This window comes from Lytechinus pictus, chromosome 9, assembly GCF_037042905.1.
Source record: "Lytechinus pictus isolate F3 Inbred chromosome 9, Lp3.0, whole genome shotgun sequence".
Lineage (NCBI taxonomy): Eukaryota > Metazoa > Echinodermata > Echinoidea > Temnopleuroida > Toxopneustidae > Lytechinus > Lytechinus pictus.
In genome coordinates, this window is record NC_087253.1 from 14,603,688 (window position 1) to 14,622,500 (window position 18,813).

At 37.3% G+C, this 18,813-nt stretch overlaps 1 protein-coding gene and 1 long non-coding RNA gene across 2 annotated transcripts; both read right to left on the bottom strand.

Moving 5' to 3' along the window:
* Positions 1–127: 127 nt before the first annotated feature.
* LOC129268240 (small ribosomal subunit protein uS9-like) lies at positions 128–6,637 on the bottom strand. The gene is made up of 5 exons (XM_064104356.1): positions 6,488–6,637; positions 3,048–3,149; positions 2,018–2,114; positions 1,421–1,468; positions 128–454 (listed from the first exon to the last, which is right to left on the bottom strand). Exons 1-5 carry the CDS (start codon positions 6,635–6,637, stop codon positions 309–311), a joined length of 543 nt encoding a protein of 180 aa, XP_063960426.1. The 3' UTR covers positions 128–308.
* Positions 6,638–16,231: 9,594 nt separating this feature from the next.
* Positions 16,232–16,490, bottom strand: LOC135155507 (uncharacterized). The gene is made up of 2 exons (XR_010294651.1): positions 16,421–16,490; positions 16,232–16,289 (listed from the first exon to the last, which is right to left on the bottom strand). It is a non-coding gene; the product is annotated as an uncharacterized LOC135155507 (long non-coding RNA).
* Positions 16,491–18,813: the final 2,323 nt, after the last annotated feature.

An 18,813-nucleotide genomic window follows, 5' to 3' on the forward strand; every position in this document is an offset into this window, starting at 1 on the left:
TTTGATTGGAGTTGGGTTTGATTACAGCTCTTACTGGAACAGACCTCTTGACACCGAGTTTGCCATAATCGCTAGAGTGTGCACCAAAGCCACACACAAATATTCAACAGAGAAACAAAACATGAAGTGAATTTACATATTGTATTTATTCCGTCTTACGATGCAACCACAATTGCCGTCATGAGCAAATAGCGCATGAAACCCCCCACAGCCGATGAGTGTGTCCGTAGACCAAGACCTCAATGACAAGACCTTGGACCAGTGTCCCCCCTATGGTACCAGTATCACCAGAGCCATCCTTCCTGGTGTTAACGGTAGGACTTCTGGTAGCGGGCGCGGGGTCCTGGACCGCCGAATTTCTTGGGCTCGCAGCGCCTGGGGTCGGCGACGAGGAGTGATCGGTCGTATTGGATGAGGATGTCCTTGATCTCTTTCTTGGATGCTTCGTCAACGACTGCACAAAGACAAAATCAGAGATGTCCACATGCAAGTTATCCCAATTACATTGCAAATTTTACAAGCCTCTAGAAAGAAACACAGTTGAGGTAGTTTTGTTTGAATCTAACATGCAGTGGAGCTCAAAAGTGAACCCTACCAGAAAATCAACATAAAAAAAACTGTTCAAGTTCTGCCAGATATTCAATTGTGAGGTCAGGTGATCAAATATTCCATTTAATAAAGTTTCTCTGGACTCTCTGGACATGGACGTGTTGACTTCATTCAACACTCGGCATGAAGAGTGCATTTTGTGGTGGGGTTCAATAACTTTTGGGCAAAACTGTACTAGGTCCTCCCCAACAAAAAGTTGTTTCAAATAAAATTGAGGAAATTCAATCAAGGATACTGTTAAAAATTGAATCTAACAATGTAAAATAAGTTGAACAATGTCACTTTTTGCTTATTTTAAGAAAACATTTTCTTCCATGCACTTGGGATTCATTGTTGAATTAAATATTACTAAATTATTTAATTCCTCACTTATAGGAAGTGCAATAAATAGGCAGAGCTGCCAAACTGAACATGAGCATTTTAGTATTCTAAAAGCTGAATATGAGTATTTTGGTGAGGAAATCAGTACAGTATTTTCAAAGAAACACCATAGGACAGGGCTGATACTGAAAATCAGTGCTACTTGACAGTTCTGTATAGGCCTAGGATATAAATAGGGAAAAGTAATTTGGCCTCTCATGATATGTTGGCGGACATGTAGTATCATGATACCCATGAATTGGGGCAGTTCAAGGGTCCTGTTTCATAAAGACATGTTAGAATAGCAAATTGTACATTTACTATCAGCCAATCAGATTACATTATTTCAGTAGCTTTTAACTGTTACTGCAAATTTGTTGTGACCAAGAATTATGAAACGGGCCCCAGATTATCTTATTAACAGACATGCTGCCTTTGAGTGGATACTTACACTTTTGGTAATAGGCAACAAGAGACTTGGAGATGGCTTGCCTGATAGCTGAAAATAAAACCAAAAATATATTGAATTACAACAAAATTTCATTTTTTTAAATAAGGTACACTGTAAGGCTTCACAAGAAAGTGATTGTTTCATGAAAGATAGAAACTGAAACAAAGGAAAATGTGAAATCCTTCATTCAGATTTTCAACTACAAATTTTGCCTCATTTCTGCAGAGGTTCCAAGAGTGACCACTGGCCAAATATTCCATTTTGCTTCAGCAGAATTTTGAAGTTTTTTTCATTTTTTCTTGCACGCATTTTCCAATCTCTAAAAAAATTGTAAACGACTCAGAATCTTTGTGCAAGTGTCAGCATCTTGAACAGGAGGGCAATACTTAAATAAAAGTTGGCAAAATAAATAGGTTTTATTGTAAATTGTAGATTTTATTATAAATTTATCTCTTTGCAATCAATCTTCACACAGTGGAAAAATACTTTACAATTACATATTGTACAGTAAGGGAAAAATCAACATACTGACAGAATATCATTCACGCATGCGAGAAGTAGCTAATCATAACAAATATTTAGGTGTATTTGGCTTACCATAGATCTGTGCTACACGTCCTCCTCCCTTGACTCGAACCCTGATGTCAACACCAGCAAAGCGATCCTTGCCCAGAAGATTCACGGGCTCAAGGAGCTAGGAATAGAAATTATAATAGTGGTTTTTAATTCAATTCTGTTCAATGATTAGCCTATAGTGTCATGTGACCAAATTCATCAAACATAAGATTGCTAACATGACATGTCACCCATGGATAAAGAAATACTGCCAATGATGTGCCAAAAAATTAAAGAGACATTAAAGGAGGTAGAAAGTTACAAATCAAGTGGAAATGGAATATGGAATCAACAAAGGGTTTTTTTACTTGCATATTATAATCTGTCAGACAGGCGAGCCCGATAAACTAACGTTATAAAAATTAGGACGACAAAAATTTGATCAATCCCAGGTTCGTCAATAACTAGCGTTGCCAAAGTTCTCAATAATTCTAGACCACAGGTGCCAAGTTGTATTTGCATTTACAGTGTTTTTATTCCCAAAATCAACATTTCTTCAGTGAGAAATAAATATGCATGCATATCAGCAGAGTTTAATCAGTTATTGCATTTGTCAATCATAAGTAAACAGTTTTGCTGTACACTTTAAACACTGTTTAACAATGAACTTCACACGTTAAAAAGAATGCATTAACATGAAATTTGCCCTTGAAGAAAATCTTCGTACAGGGATGCCAGTGGAAAATGACTCCAGGGCAGCATTTCATGAAAGGACTCGTTGGATGTTTCATCCGGCAAGTCCTGTTTCATCCGAGAGTTGCCATAGTAACCGTGCTTCTTAGGCTTAGTCGCTTAGCCAATCAAAATCAAGGAAGTTGTCATAGTATGAAAAATGTTGATGAAATGGTCACAAGGGGAGAGGTTTTATCAACATTTGTCATCACATAAGTTGTCAGATGACTTTGATTGGCTGAGAAACACGGTTCTTAGGGTAACTGTCGGATAAAATATCTGACAAGATCTTTCATGAAATGCTCCCCCAGGGTTTTTGTGAATAACTGATTTTATTTACCTTTGACTGAAGGGCCTGGGGCTGGACAAGCTCCAGAGGATGACCGTTGACCTTCAAAAGTCCATTGCCTTGTTTGCAGTGGGCAACAGCTGTAGCTGTTTTCTAATACAAAAATAATACAGATACAAAAATAGTAGTTGTCGTTATATTTGGTCACAGAGAGTGGTCACTGGATTTGTCCATTATAAACCCAAATTCTAAATTACCGGTAGTTGATATAATTTTTAATGCAAGTTTTTCTTTGAAAAAGGGTAGTTGGCATGTTTTGTTTTTCTGGCCCCTGCCACAAGTGTAATACATTAGTTGTTTAAGATGTTTTCTGACATTGGAAAAATTTTGATCAATTCTTGGATTTAATGGAGGGGAATTCTGCAATTATGCTGACTTCCATCTAGGATAGATAGAGGCACACAGTCAAATATGGGGCTCACTCTCAAACATAACTTGGGACTAAAAAGTCCTGTATTTACTTGGAAATTTGCTTTGCAAAAGGATTACATGAAACTAAATCAACAACATGGTACATTTTGCCCAAAAACCAAAATCTCACAATAAAAGTCAAAAGCCCATTTGTTTGTGTGTAGATGAAAAAAGGGGGAAATTGTTATTAGAACATTAGTAGATGATGAGCTTTTAAAGACCAAGTTCAACCTGACAACTAGACAGTTACATTGATTTGACCTTATCGGAAAACTAAAGTAAGGTACTGAAACTTTCATCAAAATTGGACGTAAAATAATAAAGTTATGGCATTTTTATTAAAGCTAATGCTTACTTTCACCATGGACCTACTGTATTACGAATGGACATTCAACGAGAGCATTTTATGGCCACCACCTGTTTCCAGCTGTCAAAATTGCTGTCACACAGTTAACTTTCTCTTTGCGCTTTTTTTTCGACGAGCGCCCGGGGCGGTTGTTTACTCAATCCCTTCTCGGACATTGACAGTCACCGCCCAATCTCTGGCCCTCTTTCGACCAGATGCGGTCATGTAAGCTCGATTGCTGCGATCAGGGAAAGTCCCTGCATTACCTGTAATGCAATGCGCAATTTATTTCCGGTTTTCAATATATTATTTCACGCTGTCAATATTGTGCAATTGTCGTCTGATCATCACAAAAAATCCTATTAAATTCGCCAATCCACTGGAATTTTACGCCCAAATGAAAATCAACTTCTGACCGAAGGTACTAAGCGCTACTATGGACATCAATACTGTCCGAAAAAGATGCATTTTGAACGTTTTTCCGCACATTTCTCCGTCGAATTTCAACTGCTTTTTTGCCGTAGATATACTGATCTGCAAGGTGATGTCAATGCATTTCATGTGCGGTTGTTTGCGATGTACGTAAAAAATATGTTTATGCACGCCTGTTTTCTTGTTTCTGCAATCATTTTCATAGCGCTAACGTACGCTGCTGTGCGTTGCTTTGATAAAGTGAACGAACAACATCGCAATGGGTAGGAAAAGCGTACAATTGATTTCCGCTGTCCATCAGTGATAGCGTGTTTTACGACCAGCTTGATGGGCGTCAGCTGCCAGCGCTCTGTTTATAAAAGTATTAGCGGTGACGGTCTTCGGCCAAAAGTAGGGGATTCGTTGAATGTCCATTTGTGATAGGTCCATGCTTTCACAAAATAGTACTCACAATGCAAATGAGGGAACTTGCCACACACTGACACACTCAAAAATTTAATAAATTGATGTCATACATATTCTCATTAAATATAATAATAAATATGATATAATATAATTTTTACATTATTTGATCGAATGAAATACAGGCCAGTAAAGTGATATGAAGTAATGATGACATTGACATCACACACTCACTCTCTAACTATACAGTTAAAGGGGACGTTCCCCCTGACGTGAAGTTTGTTGTAAAAGTAGCAGAAAAAACAGTAAAATACATAGGTGAAGGTTTTGAGGAAAATCCATTGAACATTATCAAAGAAATGAGAACTTCGAGTTTTTGATTAGTGAAGTCATAAACGAGCCTGCCCCACATGTTATGTAATATAAAATGCATAAACTTTATTTTTTTACGGTTCGTGATGACTTGATTTTTCATTTGTGTTTAGGAGCACATGTGAAATTATTTGTGTATTGAAATGCTGAACGACAACGTAAAATAAAAACTTTAAAAACCATTTTCAATTTCCTGAGAAAATTACATTTTATTGATTTTTTACCATACGAAATGTAGGAAAGATGCTTGCATATGACATCACAAAGAAAATGATTAAAATTCTAATACTGTGAGTTTTTTATTCTTTGATGGATTTTTCTCAAACCTTTGGCAATATTTATTATTTTTCTATTTTTACAACAAAGTTTTTGTCAGTGTGAAATTCCCCTTTGAGAAAAACCATTCGCTAACATCACACGTCCTCTCCAAATTCTGGAAAACCATGCCCTGCCAGCATGAAAATTACAAATACCATAATCATTCCACTTTTGATGAAATGATTTATCGGAATCCCATCTTTTATCTGAAGTCCCCAAATGCAAAAAAAAAATTGCCAATGTTTGTATCGCCATCTTTGCTTTTTCATGGAAAGCAGTTGTGCAAAATGTTGTTAATGAGCCGATAATTACATGCAATCAAACATTTGGATCTGCGCATGGTTTCAATTGTCTCGCTGGCGGCCGGCCCCAAAGAACCATGATTGTGCAATAGTTTCCCATGCCAAAAGCCAATATGGCAGTGTAACCATTTGTAAATTTTTCTTGGGGTCCCTGAAATGAATTTGGGTCTAGCATTTCACAAAAAACTTACATAAAAGTCATATTTTGATAGCCTATTCATTTTGTTAAAACATGCGGAATGATTTAATATCATAGGCCAATGGGATCGGTGAATTTGTTTTAATTTCCAAACATTTTATTTTTGGAAAATCTGCATTTATATCAGCAAGTGCCACTGCCAGATGACTTGGAGAGTAAACTTGCATGAGCGAATGACTTCTCCACAAAGTTCATGTCTTTAGACTGAATAAGTTCGGGCACAGCGTGCAGGCAAGGTAGACCATGTTTCACTTGAGAACTTGGAGACAATTTCTCACAATCATTGGCTTAATAGTTTAAGTTTTCTTCAAATAATATTTGTTTTCATCTAGATGTAAAATTTTAATACGTCATAGTCCACACTGCTAAAAAATCTGTGTCAGTCTGACAATGGGAACGAGACGGCGTCTCGCATGGTAACAAAACATACTCTTTCTACTTGGACAGTCTGTTTATCACTGTGTCTGATTCAATGCCAAGTCTGACTCTGAGTCGAGTCCTGACATGAAAACAATTCATCACAGACCAATACAATGGGTGATTTCAAGTTCAGTGTTGACCTTTTGGTGTTTACTGTTGGTGTTAGGTCAATTTTAACACGATTATAACACCGAACATAAAATGAAGTTGGTCCTGAAAAGTCACTCACTTGTTGTTGAGATGTCAATAATGTGATCTGGGTTAGTTTTACTTTTACAAACTCTGAATAAGTTTTGGGGCAAGGGGAAGCAATCCAAATTTCAACACTAACACCAACACCAAGGCCAACACAGGACTTGAAATCACCCAATGTCACCATGACAGCGACACGGAATTAACATGCTAGATTGTCAATGTCATGTCATCATGACAGATTTTTCTTCATGTTTTTCACTCGTCTCAACTCAAATCAAATTCACTTTCAACTCAGATTCAAGCTTTATAATATAATTAATACTTATTATACAGGCCTAGATTCAATTCAAATAATAAAAATATAACGTCTTCAAAAGTGTGTGAAAGAAAAAAAAATTCTACGCAAAGGCGGCAAGCCAAAAAAAAAATATTACTTTGTGACGAGTGAAAAAAAAAATGTTTATCTTGTCATGATTGATCTGCAGTGCATGCATGGCCAATCAATGACAATAATACTCCAGCCAATCAATGAATTGTTTTAGGCCTAACGTCCATGCGCAGTGAGTCGCCATTGGCAGTCTTCAACCTTCAATTTTGCAACAACAAAAAAAAATTCTTACCCAAATCTTTGTATGAGATGAAAGTATCCACAAATCCTCTCAAATATATGATAAACTTTTCTCCTGAAATTGCTAGTTTTTAGTAAAAACATCATGAATTACACACTTCCGGAACGGCGACACAATGATGGGTATAGTTTGAGTCGCCGATTCGAAAAATCCAATACATTTACTACACAGACATATCGCGCATGCGCACACACACGCACCGATCGTACACAAAAGTGCATTGACTCAGCTGCGTTGTTGAAACCTCTCCGTGGGTTGAGATATACGTTGAGTCGCCAACCCCTCTTATTTTGATAACAATTGTCACCCCCACCTTCAAAATGAAATGATCGTGAGCATTTTTTTATAATCTATATTTTGATACCAAATATTGGTAACTTGAGCGGGCAGTTTTGGAAACATCGATTGCTTAGTGTGGGCGTCTCAAATCATCGCCCGAGAAAAATGGCAGCTTAAATTCACACTGTACGGATCCAAATTTGCAAGCCGACTTTGACTGCGCTAAGCTCCTTTGTCTTTTGCTGGATCTTTTAACCAAACGTTGCAGCATTTCAGGGAATTACTGAGGATTATCAGATGCCACAAGACACTTTTCAACATTGCAAAAGATTTCTAGAACCATTGTAGTCAGGCAGTGACAGGTGAGTGGCGCAACAGTAAAAAATTTGCACATGGCGACTCACTGCGCATGGACGTTAGGGCCTTAGTAGGCCTATATGCATTGTGTCTTGTGATAAGATTTTTTTTTCGCTCGTCACAAAATAAATTCACTTTTTGCTTCCAAAAAATAACTGTCTTTCATTCAATCAAACAAAGACAAAGTAAGTTACTGTTTCACAATGACAATCACACACTTTTTTTCAATAAAAAAGTCAACTTAATTATTTAAGACTTAAAAATGTTAGGCCCTAATAAAGGCCTAAATAAAAATAAGAATAAGATTAAGATTAAAGCTCGTGGATAGTGTTGGTAAAGGATACAAAAATTCCAGTTGAATGGATCTTTCCTATTGAATAACGATTGCTGATGATGATTCAATGCGAAATTGACAGAATTTCTTCTTGGAAATATTAAATTTTAAATAAACTCCGATAAATAAAATCATTCTCCTCGGCTGAATTTCAAAGACAGTTCGCTGAATTTATGCGCACTTATATAGCGCCCACTTTCGTCCACGACTGATTTTTCCCCCTGTTAGTTGATCACTAGCCGTTCCACTTTTAGCAAACCGAAATATCCCTGCGAGAGCGTAGTCTGCTAATTCCGTGTACGCGCTCGTCGATCATTGTTCCTTAGTTTTAGCATGGCCTCCGTCGAGTTTCTCCCCCAGCGAGTTCGGCGAGGAGCACAGGAAACCGTTGAATTTTTGTTAGATGGGTTAGATAATTATTTTAAAAAATGTGGACTAACTTACCCCTTATGCTGTCCCTCCAACCTGTAGTTCACATGTTACAGTAGTTTATTTTGACGTTCATGAAAACGTATTAGAGATGAGTCTGTCAAAATTTTGGCTACAAATTTCCACGTGCGACAAGATTGGTTCATGGTTCTTGAAACTGCGAGATACATTATACTGCATGCTGCATGCGATGCGATGCGATGGACATTGGTCACGCTCGCTCAGCTCGGCGCTTCGGCCTGACATTCTCTCACGCTTTATCCAACTCTATGCATTCTGTTCATACACAGTTTTGCGTGTACGATGTGTTCATGTCTTTCACGTCATATTTCAGCGCATGCATTGGGGAAGGGAAATTAATTTGGAAGTGGGAAAAGGGAGAAAAGAAGAAAGGGAAAGGTAAAAAAAAAGAGGATAACAAGTAAAGGAAAAGAAAGAACAAATGAGGCAAGGGAAACAGGAAATAAGAATGGAACGAGCTAACATGATAGCAGAGGCAGATCAATTTCGCGGCCAATATCACGAATATGGGGGGGGGGATTTTTCACCCATTATTTTCCACGATCGACCGCTCTGAGTTGATTTTTGTTTCTTTCTTTCTTTGAAGGTGTAGACCTAACAGTCAGCTTTATTCTTATAAAACAACATAAATGCAGGGGCCGCAGAATGGTTTTCAAAGTGAGGGGGGGGGGGGGGCTGAGTCAAATGTTTTATTTTTTTTGGGGGGGTGACCATGCAAAAAATCACAATCAAATGGTCATTTTTACTTTTTTTAACACGGTTATGGAAAAAAGCAGGGGCTGGAGCCCCCCCCTCACTTCCGCGACCCCTGAAATGTATAATCCTATACGTACTATTCAATATAGTGCGAGTGATGCGCGAGTTAAAATTTTTCGTAAATGTCATATTTTGTCCTGAAAATAAAACATCTAACTAATAACTATACTGCAAATACGAAGCACGAGCAGATTTTTTTTTTCATATATATTCTGGCCTGATAAACAAGGGACCTGTTCTGATTGTAGTATTGAAGACGATACATAGGCCTATATAATTATGATGGCCTATTTCAAGAATGGAATAATGCGAGCGCGAAGTGCGGGCTGAACATTTTTGACATTCCAACAAGAAAATTGACATTCTAAGCATTAATCCTGAACTGAATAGGTATATAACTAGACAATACGAGCGATAAGCGCGATGGGGAAAATTAAGATTTAGAGCTAAAAACGGGACACTAGTTCATGTTTTGTAAGGCGTGAAGATGGGTAATTAGGCATCTTCCTACGTAATGCGAGCGGGAAGTGCGAGCAGAATTCTAATCTGAAAACTATTTCAAACACTGAAAATGAAACTGACTGGATGTGGATCGCACTCAATAAATGATTCAAGCGCGAAGCTCGAGCGGATATTTTTCGGAAATTATTCTGACCTTGGACGGGAACATTCTAAGGACATTTTGTCATATGAAAATAGAAATTATCTACCTATTAAGTGTCCCCAAGCGCGAGATGAAAATTATTTCAATTATAAAAAAAGACAATATAGTTATTAGCAATTCATGAAATGTTATTGTTATTATCTTATTTATTACTCTAATAAGCCCAATAAGAGCGAGAAATTTGTTAATATCAATTTCTGAAAACTGGATATTCTAAGTATTTTTCTATTTATGAATAGAAGGCATTGGTTGATATATCTTTAACAATTAATGCGAGCGCAAATCACCGTGAACCGATTTTTTTTAAAATAAATTGTCATGAAAAGGGATTTTAAATAGTTTGTTATAGAGATAAATAACTAACCAATCGAAATGTGAGCGCGCAGCGCTAGCTGATAGGTTTTGACAATCAGAGCTGATATGTTTTGACAATCAGACCTGAATAAGAATATTTTGAGAATTTATTGTAAATACGAAGACTAGAGATTGGGTACTTGACAAATAATGCGAGCGCGTAGCGCGAGCTGCATTGATACTCGATCAGACCATAAACGGACTACGGCTGCACATTAAAAAAATCAATTTGTAAATCAAGCAACGTGATATTTTAAGCTCCATATCAGCCCATTGAGGATTATTTGTATCTCGATATCAAACATGCAAGTGCGAGCGAAAAATTCATATAGTGATATGAAAGATTCTTATTTTTTTTGTATTTTCCAAGTCTTCTTCTCACCTTATTTTTTTCATTTGTCTTCCTCCTCTTTTCCTCCTTTTTTTCTCCTCTCTTTTCCCTTTTTTTATTTTCCCCACTCCTAGAGGGACCCGGGAACTTCGCCCTGGATCCGCGCTCGCATTATTCATGTTATTAATCTAGAAAGATCCCAAATTACTCATCCTTTTCATTATTTACAAAACATGAATGATGTGTCCCGTTTTAGTCTAAATCTCTTTTTTTACGCTCGCGCTTCGCCCTCGCATCAATAGTTCAGTGATATACATATCCTGTTTACGTTTACAAAAAAGCTTAGAATTTCCCTTCTTTAGGTAAAAATGTACTTCTATTTGATTGTTGAAATATGCAACGCATTCATGGCTAACTGCAAGACGTCCTTGACAGGTGCATGGTTCCTTTTCGATCAGATCAAAACGTATATTTAAAATTTCTGTTCACGCTTCGCAGTAATTATTTAGTTGCATATATACACGATTCGTTCAGGCTCACAAACATTGCCCAGAATGTTAAAATTTCAAATACAAAATTAGCTCGCGCTTCGCGCTCGAACTATTTATATAAGGCTTATGAGATTATTAAATATTTATGTTGATTTATAGGAATACAGCTAATGGACTACCCCTTCAAATAAACATACATAAATCAACTTCGAGCGGCCGATTGTGGAAAATGTGACTGAAAAATCCCCCCCCCCCCCATATCAGCGAAGCTGGATCCGCCCCTGTACCCAACATATCATTTGTAAATATGCCTCTATAAATGAGCTATATACAGTTCTTTACTTGTGTTTCTGCTCAGACTCATTAGAAAGGTGCAAATTGTAAACTTGAAACTGATCATGCATCCAGTGCCATTTGGCCAGGGTATACCAATCATGGTACAAGAGCGATTTATATAGTTTATGGCAATATCGAATTGGACTGTGTCAGGCAAGGTCGCCAATTATAGTAAAAAGATTCTTATAAAATTTTACGTTGTGAAGAAAGTTCAAAAATGGTCACTCGTTTCGTGTTAGATGTCAAGTAAGATTTTTTATTTATTGGAACGTGGAACAAAAGAAAATGTATCATTTTGGATTTTGAAATAAAAATTGGTGGAAACAGCAAAACAGACGGGCCCATATTTTATAATGGCAATTTTCGTACATTTAGCTCTATTGTGCAAGACTCTCTTACACTGGGGAAATGAAACAGAATATATGATAAATGACCATGCATGAATGAATGAATAAATGCATACAATTATTAAAGTAAATAAATAAAAATGTATGTCTATGAGCAATTTTCAAAATATACCTTGGTCGCCCCCAGCCCTGATCCGCCAATTTACATGTGGAAAGAAAAATTATGGGAAAACTGGCGTATATGCTGTATTCTCGACCGCTGGTCTTTCTCACATTCATAAAATATTTTGGGAATAAGTTTTGACTTTATAAAATTATGAAGTCAGAGATCTTTTCATTACAAGAGATTCGTACTTTGTTTCGTTGACAAACAAAAATTACACGTTTTATACAGCCGAAGGCCAAATACTTGCTCGTGCAGTATTATTTTGTCCACCCTTATGCGATTGGTGAGGTTGGGGGGGGGGGTAGGCCTATTGGGGAAGGGATAGGCCATGCAGTTGAACAAATAGGCATTTTCACAAGAAAGTGTGTGTGAAGAAATAATATTACTTCAATGCACTATGAATTATGATGCAATTAATTTAGGCCGATATCGCAACATGTTTGTTTTGGGTTTTTTTGCTTTTCTCTCACTCATAACAGTCCGAGTGACAATATATATCCGGTTATTCATGAGGGACGTGTATCGTTTGGTTGTCAAGTTAGAAACAAAGAATTGCAATAATAAAGTTTGTCAGACTAGACAAATTCCCAACGACTCGTTCCCATGCAGCTCGATCCCCACCCAACCCCCCTCCCCTACGTTCTTTCTTTCTCTATATAATTTCTTTCTTTCATTGCATTTTTTCCCCTTCCCGTTCTTTCACCTCCTTTTTCTGATAATGACTTGAAAATCGATCAGTGCTTGGCTTGTAAATCATTGTCCCTGCCATTTCTTTTGCATCTCTCCCACAGTTCAATGTTTAATTAAAGGTCAAGTCCACCCCAGAAAAAAAAATGTTGATTTGAATCAATAGAAAAAAATCCAACAAGCATAATTTTGAAAAATTCATCAAAATTGGATGTAAAAATGAGTAAATCAGTCTGGCATTTCCAAATTTCACATAGCCTATATTTTTCACAAAATAGTTATATGCACAACTCAGTATTATGCAAATGAGAGTTGATGATGTCCCTCGATCACTACCAACCGCGTAGCCAGGATTTCATTTTGGAGGGGGCGGTAAATGCACGCGAAGCGTGCCAACACTTACAGAGCGCGCGAAGCGCGCTCCCTAGGGGGTGGGTGCAGGGAAGGGGAGTTTCCCCCTCCCTTGCGAAGCTTTTGGTGTTTCATAAATTAAAATGAAAAGGAGCCGTCTCTCTTGTCTTTAGTACCTATATATCAGCTCCAATTCAGTTGACTATATTGTGATTTTGAACATTGTTTTCAAAAAAGATTGTGAACGCACAAAAAAGGAATACAATGGAGGAAATTAAAATGATAATAACCCCGTGCGAAGCGCGGAAACTAAAGCGTTTTATCAATTTTTTGCCATGAAAAGGGTCCCGAGAAAACGGTATTCTCAAACACATATTGGATACTTCCCTTGGAAAGATCAGATTTGATTACAAACAATTTAGCGACAGTGCATATCTTTAACTCGCAAAACAGAGGAGAAGAAGTGTATATGCCGGGAGGAAGATATTCCTCCCCGCGCAGAACAACGAAACTCTGAAATTTCAAAGGGCAGACGTTTCATCAAATGCAGATATCTCCAATACCCGATCGGCTCTAATTCAATTAATTTTCTAAGATTATTGAACTTCATTACAAGGAAAATAGTGCGCAAAAAGTTGAAACTTCTGTGATTTATTGAAATTATATAAAAAGGATACGTAATTTCTTTGACTTATCCTGAAGCGCTTCATTTTGAATTATAAAGAAACTTTGGTGTCATTCAAAATTTCAAACTGAGGGCGCAAAACAGGACAGGAGATGAATGTGCAGGGAAATGACATGAAGTTTAATAGAATTTGATAAAAAATATTGTACTTTTTTATCTAATAAGATACGAATTTTATACCTTCCTCTTTTTAAATTAGGAACCTGTTTGCCCCAAAAATTATGGTTGTTTAGTAATGAGCTGAAAAGCGGGAGAAGTTGACTTTATGGAGGTGACGGCAGAAATTGATATAAAGATTTCACCCAACCGGAGCCGACCCGACCAGAAGTTGCGCGATCAATAAAAAAAAAAGATAACTTCATATACTTCGGCCTAACCATGCCCTAATGTATACATTTGAACTTTACCCGGCAAGAAACACATATATAGCTGAGGTGGAAAAACAGGGTTAGAGAAAGGGTGGGGGGAACAATGGAGATCTTCAATATTGTCATTTAACCGCGCGCAGCGCGGAAGCAAAATTCATATATAAATCTAGAGCAAGAGTGAAGGAGTTTCTCTTTTGAGAAAAAAAATAAATAAAAAGAAAAAAAAAAACTCAAAGCTATACCTTTCTTCCCTTTCCTCCCTTCCCTTTTCCTTTTCTCCTCTCTTTTTTCTCTTTTTTTCAATTTGGGGACGTTTTTTTTTTTTTTTTGGGGGGGGGGCGACCGCCCCCACCGCCCCCTGGCTTGTTTGAATTATATTTCAATTAGAGATTTGAAAATAAGGACCAACTTGACTGAACCATAGATATAATCCTCAGCGGTTATTCCACATATTCAGGAAAAAAATAAAATTATGGGGAAATATATAAAATGATATCGAGGCCCTATATCGACGTTACACCCGACCCACATTATTATTTTTATTGTTCTTTTGGTAGGCCTATTTAGTTAGTGAGATAGTGGTTATTACCATGTGAAATGGCCATATTATGGAAAGATATACGATCAAACTGAATAACATTATTTACAGAACTTTATCCAATAAATTACTTATTCCATAGGATAGCCAGTTTTCTGAAACTCGGCATGCTGAGCTGTATACTAGGCCCATGGTTTCGATTGAATCAAATTATCTCGGGACACGCAGGATCTCTCCATGTACATGACCAGTGAACTGAACTCTTCATGACCTTTAGGAGGCCCGGTATACAAGATCATTGCATGCAATGTATCTGTTGACCTTATTACGTAACGTCTCCACACGCACTATTCAACACAAACACACACACTCATACCGTACACCCACGCACAAGTGAATGAAATTCCCGGCCAGTCCTACTGCAACCACAGAACATACATCCAACGTGCACACTGTACTAGTCTACGAATTCAGACACAATTAACCCAAAGACTGTTTATATATCATTTTAGTGAGAATTAAATCAATGCATTTCCAAAACATAAACAGGATGCACAATCTTGGAATTTTCTTTGAATGTAAGGGTTCTTTCTGTTGGTTTCATTTTCCTTTCTTTTCTTTTGAATCATTAGAATCGTAAAATAAAACTTTTTGTCAATCTGAAACAACATGAGCTGAGGCTAATACGCGGGAAGTCGGAGAAGAACAAAAAAAAGAAGTTTTTCCAATTCAAATTCTGTGCTGTACGTTATATTCATTCTGATTTATAAATTGTTCCAGTGTTATATTAGCAATCAGAGAGCAGATACTTATTTGCAACAGCTAATATCGTGGTTGCATTTTTTTAATGGGGAAGATGGGACGGTCGAGGTTTGTTATATGCAAGCGGCCCCCATGCCAGCCAAGGGCAAGTTCAAACTTCAAGGAAGGTAGGAATGAGGTACGTACTCCTAATATCGATCAAGGCTGTTTAGATCTAAAGTCTGCTCTGCCGTTCGTTGTAATGTGATGCAATCATGCAAGGAAAGTCTGGAAACGGCAATGTATCTACGACTATGAGCTTTGTAAAACCATAGAGCTGTAATAGCTCTATGGTAAAACTGATTGACAACGCAATTGTGTAGCGAGGACTACATTATCGTTCTCGCGTAGCACACGCACGGCAGAGGCGGTGGTGCGCACTTTGAGTGTCTGCATGCAGCTACGTTTCAAAAAGCTGGGTATCCCGACAAAGTAAAATCCACACATGTAAGAGCATAATTTATCATGAAAAACACCTTTTCATTTCATATCATCCACATCATGACTGTTTTAGGACATACACATTCATATAATATACAAATTAATTAGAATAGTGACATGCCGATTTTGAGGAATTACCAAAACTATCCACCCTCTTTAAGAGCACACAAAAAATACAGAAAAATAATGCCTGGGCTGGGCTTGATGCATCATAGACATAGTTTCATACTCTCTATTTCGTCTTACATTCGTGGGGGTTGCATTGGCCTAGCCTAGCTTTATGAAATTCATTAAATTGATTCATGATTCATTTTCACATTCACAATCACATTTGTCTTCATGATCCACAACCAGCACCAGTACCAACACAAAATAACACACATGGGACTGTATACATGTGGGGAAATGGATACCTTTCTGCCGAACACTTGCACGGACTGTGGCGGTGTTTTCTCTTTCTCGGCCATTGTTCTGTATCAAAATATAATTAATAAACAGATAAATATTATTTGATTTTGATTGAAAGGCATTAATTGCATGGTAAAGGTGCACGCTTAGAACAATAATTCGGTTTATGAGACGGTATTTCATTGATCGTGTACCTGATTTGTGGTTGACCCTGAAAAGGAAGTTGAACGGGTTTCACGTGGTAAGGTCAAACGATATCAAGATAATCCGATACATAACTGTATCGATAATCACAGATCCCCCTGGCCCTCAGATCAGCTGAGCTGACTAGTCAGAGGATGCCGTGGCCGAGTGGTCTCAGGCGCCTAGCTATGTATAGAAGGTCCGGGGTTCGATCCCCGGCCGCGGCACTTATGCCCGTGAGCAAGGCATTTAATGTACAATGCTCTTTTATCCTGCTTTCAAATAAATTGAAATGCTATATGCATTATTGGTAACTTGATGTGCACTTGTTTGTTAAAAAAATAGATATATAGAGGGGAGATCAGTGGTCTCATCCCCCCCAAACAGGGGGATGAGGGGCTTTCTAATTTCCCTTCAATCATTGTTTCGTATCTATTGTTCCAATGTTTCATTAGGACATAAGGAGGGGATTGGTAGTCGGGTAAGTTTCAGTAGCTAGAGCTACCAATTAAGATTTCAATGCCCCATATCGTATACCACCTTAGGGGCACGTACCTCAACACTATTTAAAATCTAATTCAAGGAGACTCTCACCCTGATGTAAGGTTTGCTATAATAAATGCGGCAGTGGAAGAAACATTTATTGTGAAGATCTGGGATAGATCCATCAAAGATAATGTATATACTGATCGATTTATACAAGTACAGTGATTTTGAAAATTTTCATTTTGTGACGTCACATGCGAGTAACTCCCGGGTACTCATGTGGTGTAATTATGATTTACCCTCTTTTCAGGAAGTCGAAAATTGAAAATTAATTTATGTTCATTCATGATATTATCGTGCACATATCACTTCTGAAACTAAAATCATGTATAATTGGAAAATGGGAATTATATGGGAAAGTTGCAAATAGTCGCATCAGGCCTTTTAGTATTATGACGCCACAAATTAACTTTCATATACTAGTAATGCAGACCTATACTCGACCCAGATATTTATTTTATGCATATGATCTTCTTTCTTATTTTCTTCTTTTCCCTTTTCTCTCCATTACAGCAGTGCAATTTTTTTCTCTCTCGATCAGCTCTCTGCTTCCAAACAATGTCGACTTGATATGTGTTGTATATGTGTTCTTTTGATTATCTTATTGTGCAGGGCCCTGCATGGTTGACAACAGTGTCTAAATCACTGAACAGGCGGCCTTATTATGAAGACAAATAAAATAAAATAAAAATCTTTGCCTCAAGGAAGAAGTGTGGGGAAGGTGGGGGTCGAGGGGCCCATCTGATATAGGGGGAGTCAACTCCAACAAAACAAAACACTATTCAATATGTCGGACCCAAACTTTGGAATTCTTTATCGAATGAACTCAAACATTCCCCCACACTCCTGTCTTTCAAACGAAAATATAAATTTTCCCTATATTTGCCTCTCCCTCCCCTTTATTCGTCTTCACTTTCTTTCCCAGGACTAAAATCCAGTTGAAACCAATTAGAGCAAAACCAATTGAAACCAGTTGGCCAACTGGTTTCAATAGGGAAATTGGAACAACTGGAACCAATTGAAACCAGTTGCCAACTGGTTCCAGTTAAAACCATTTGGGCAACTGGAACCAGTTGGCAATTGGTTTCAATTGGTTCCAGTTGAAACCAATTTAAGCAACGTACCAGTTGGCAACTGGTTTCAATTGGTTCCAGTTGTTCCAATTTCCCTATTAAAACCAGTTGAATCCAATTGGAGGCAACTGGTTTCAATTGGTTCCAGTTGAAACCAATTGGAGGCAACTGGTTTCAACTGGATCCAGTTGAAACTAATTGGTTTCCAACTGGATCCAATTGGAAATTCCAGTTGGAATGACTTAATTAATGACAAATTAATTAAAATTTGCACTAACTATTGCTCATGCCAACAAAGAAGCAGTGCTATATGTTTATTAATACCAATGTAAAGGGCATTGATAAAATAGACTTTCTTCATGTATATATATTTATATGAAAGATCTTCAAATATATGTATTTGTATTTGATGTAATTTGGTAACAGTTAGTGGTGTACTAATTATCTTATAATACGTTTTAATTATAATCTATAACATTTATGAACATGGTTTTCACTGCTAAGCATTCTAAACACTTATCTGAAACAAGTATGGTACTTGAATTAGAAAAGAATTAAATAGATACATTTTAAATGATGATGAATCACATAAAACATTAATCTGTGCACACTGGCAGATAATATGCAAATTAACTGGTTTCAATTGGAACCAGTTGGGTAACTGGAAAATTTCCAATTGGAAACCAATTGGAAGTCATTTCCAGTTGCCCAACAGGTTCCAATTAGAATTAATTTCCAGTTAATCACCTTTCCAGTTAGAAGCCATCTTCAGTTACCCAATTGGT

Excerpts from the sequence above, each read along its gene's own strand:
- LOC129268240 (XM_064104356.1), bottom strand. The coding sequence starts at position 6,637 with ATGGTGACATTGGGTGATTTCAAGTCCTGTGTTGGCCTTGGTGTTGGT. Across the intron at positions 2,115-3,047 it reads CCCAGGCCCTTCAGTCAAAG|CTCCTTGAGCCCGTGAATCT; the intron begins GTAAATAAAATC and ends TTCTATTCCTAG. Across the intron at positions 455-1,420 it reads TGTTGCCTATTACCAAAAGT|TCGTTGACGAAGCATCCAAG; the intron begins GTAAGTATCCAC and ends GTCTTTGTGCAG.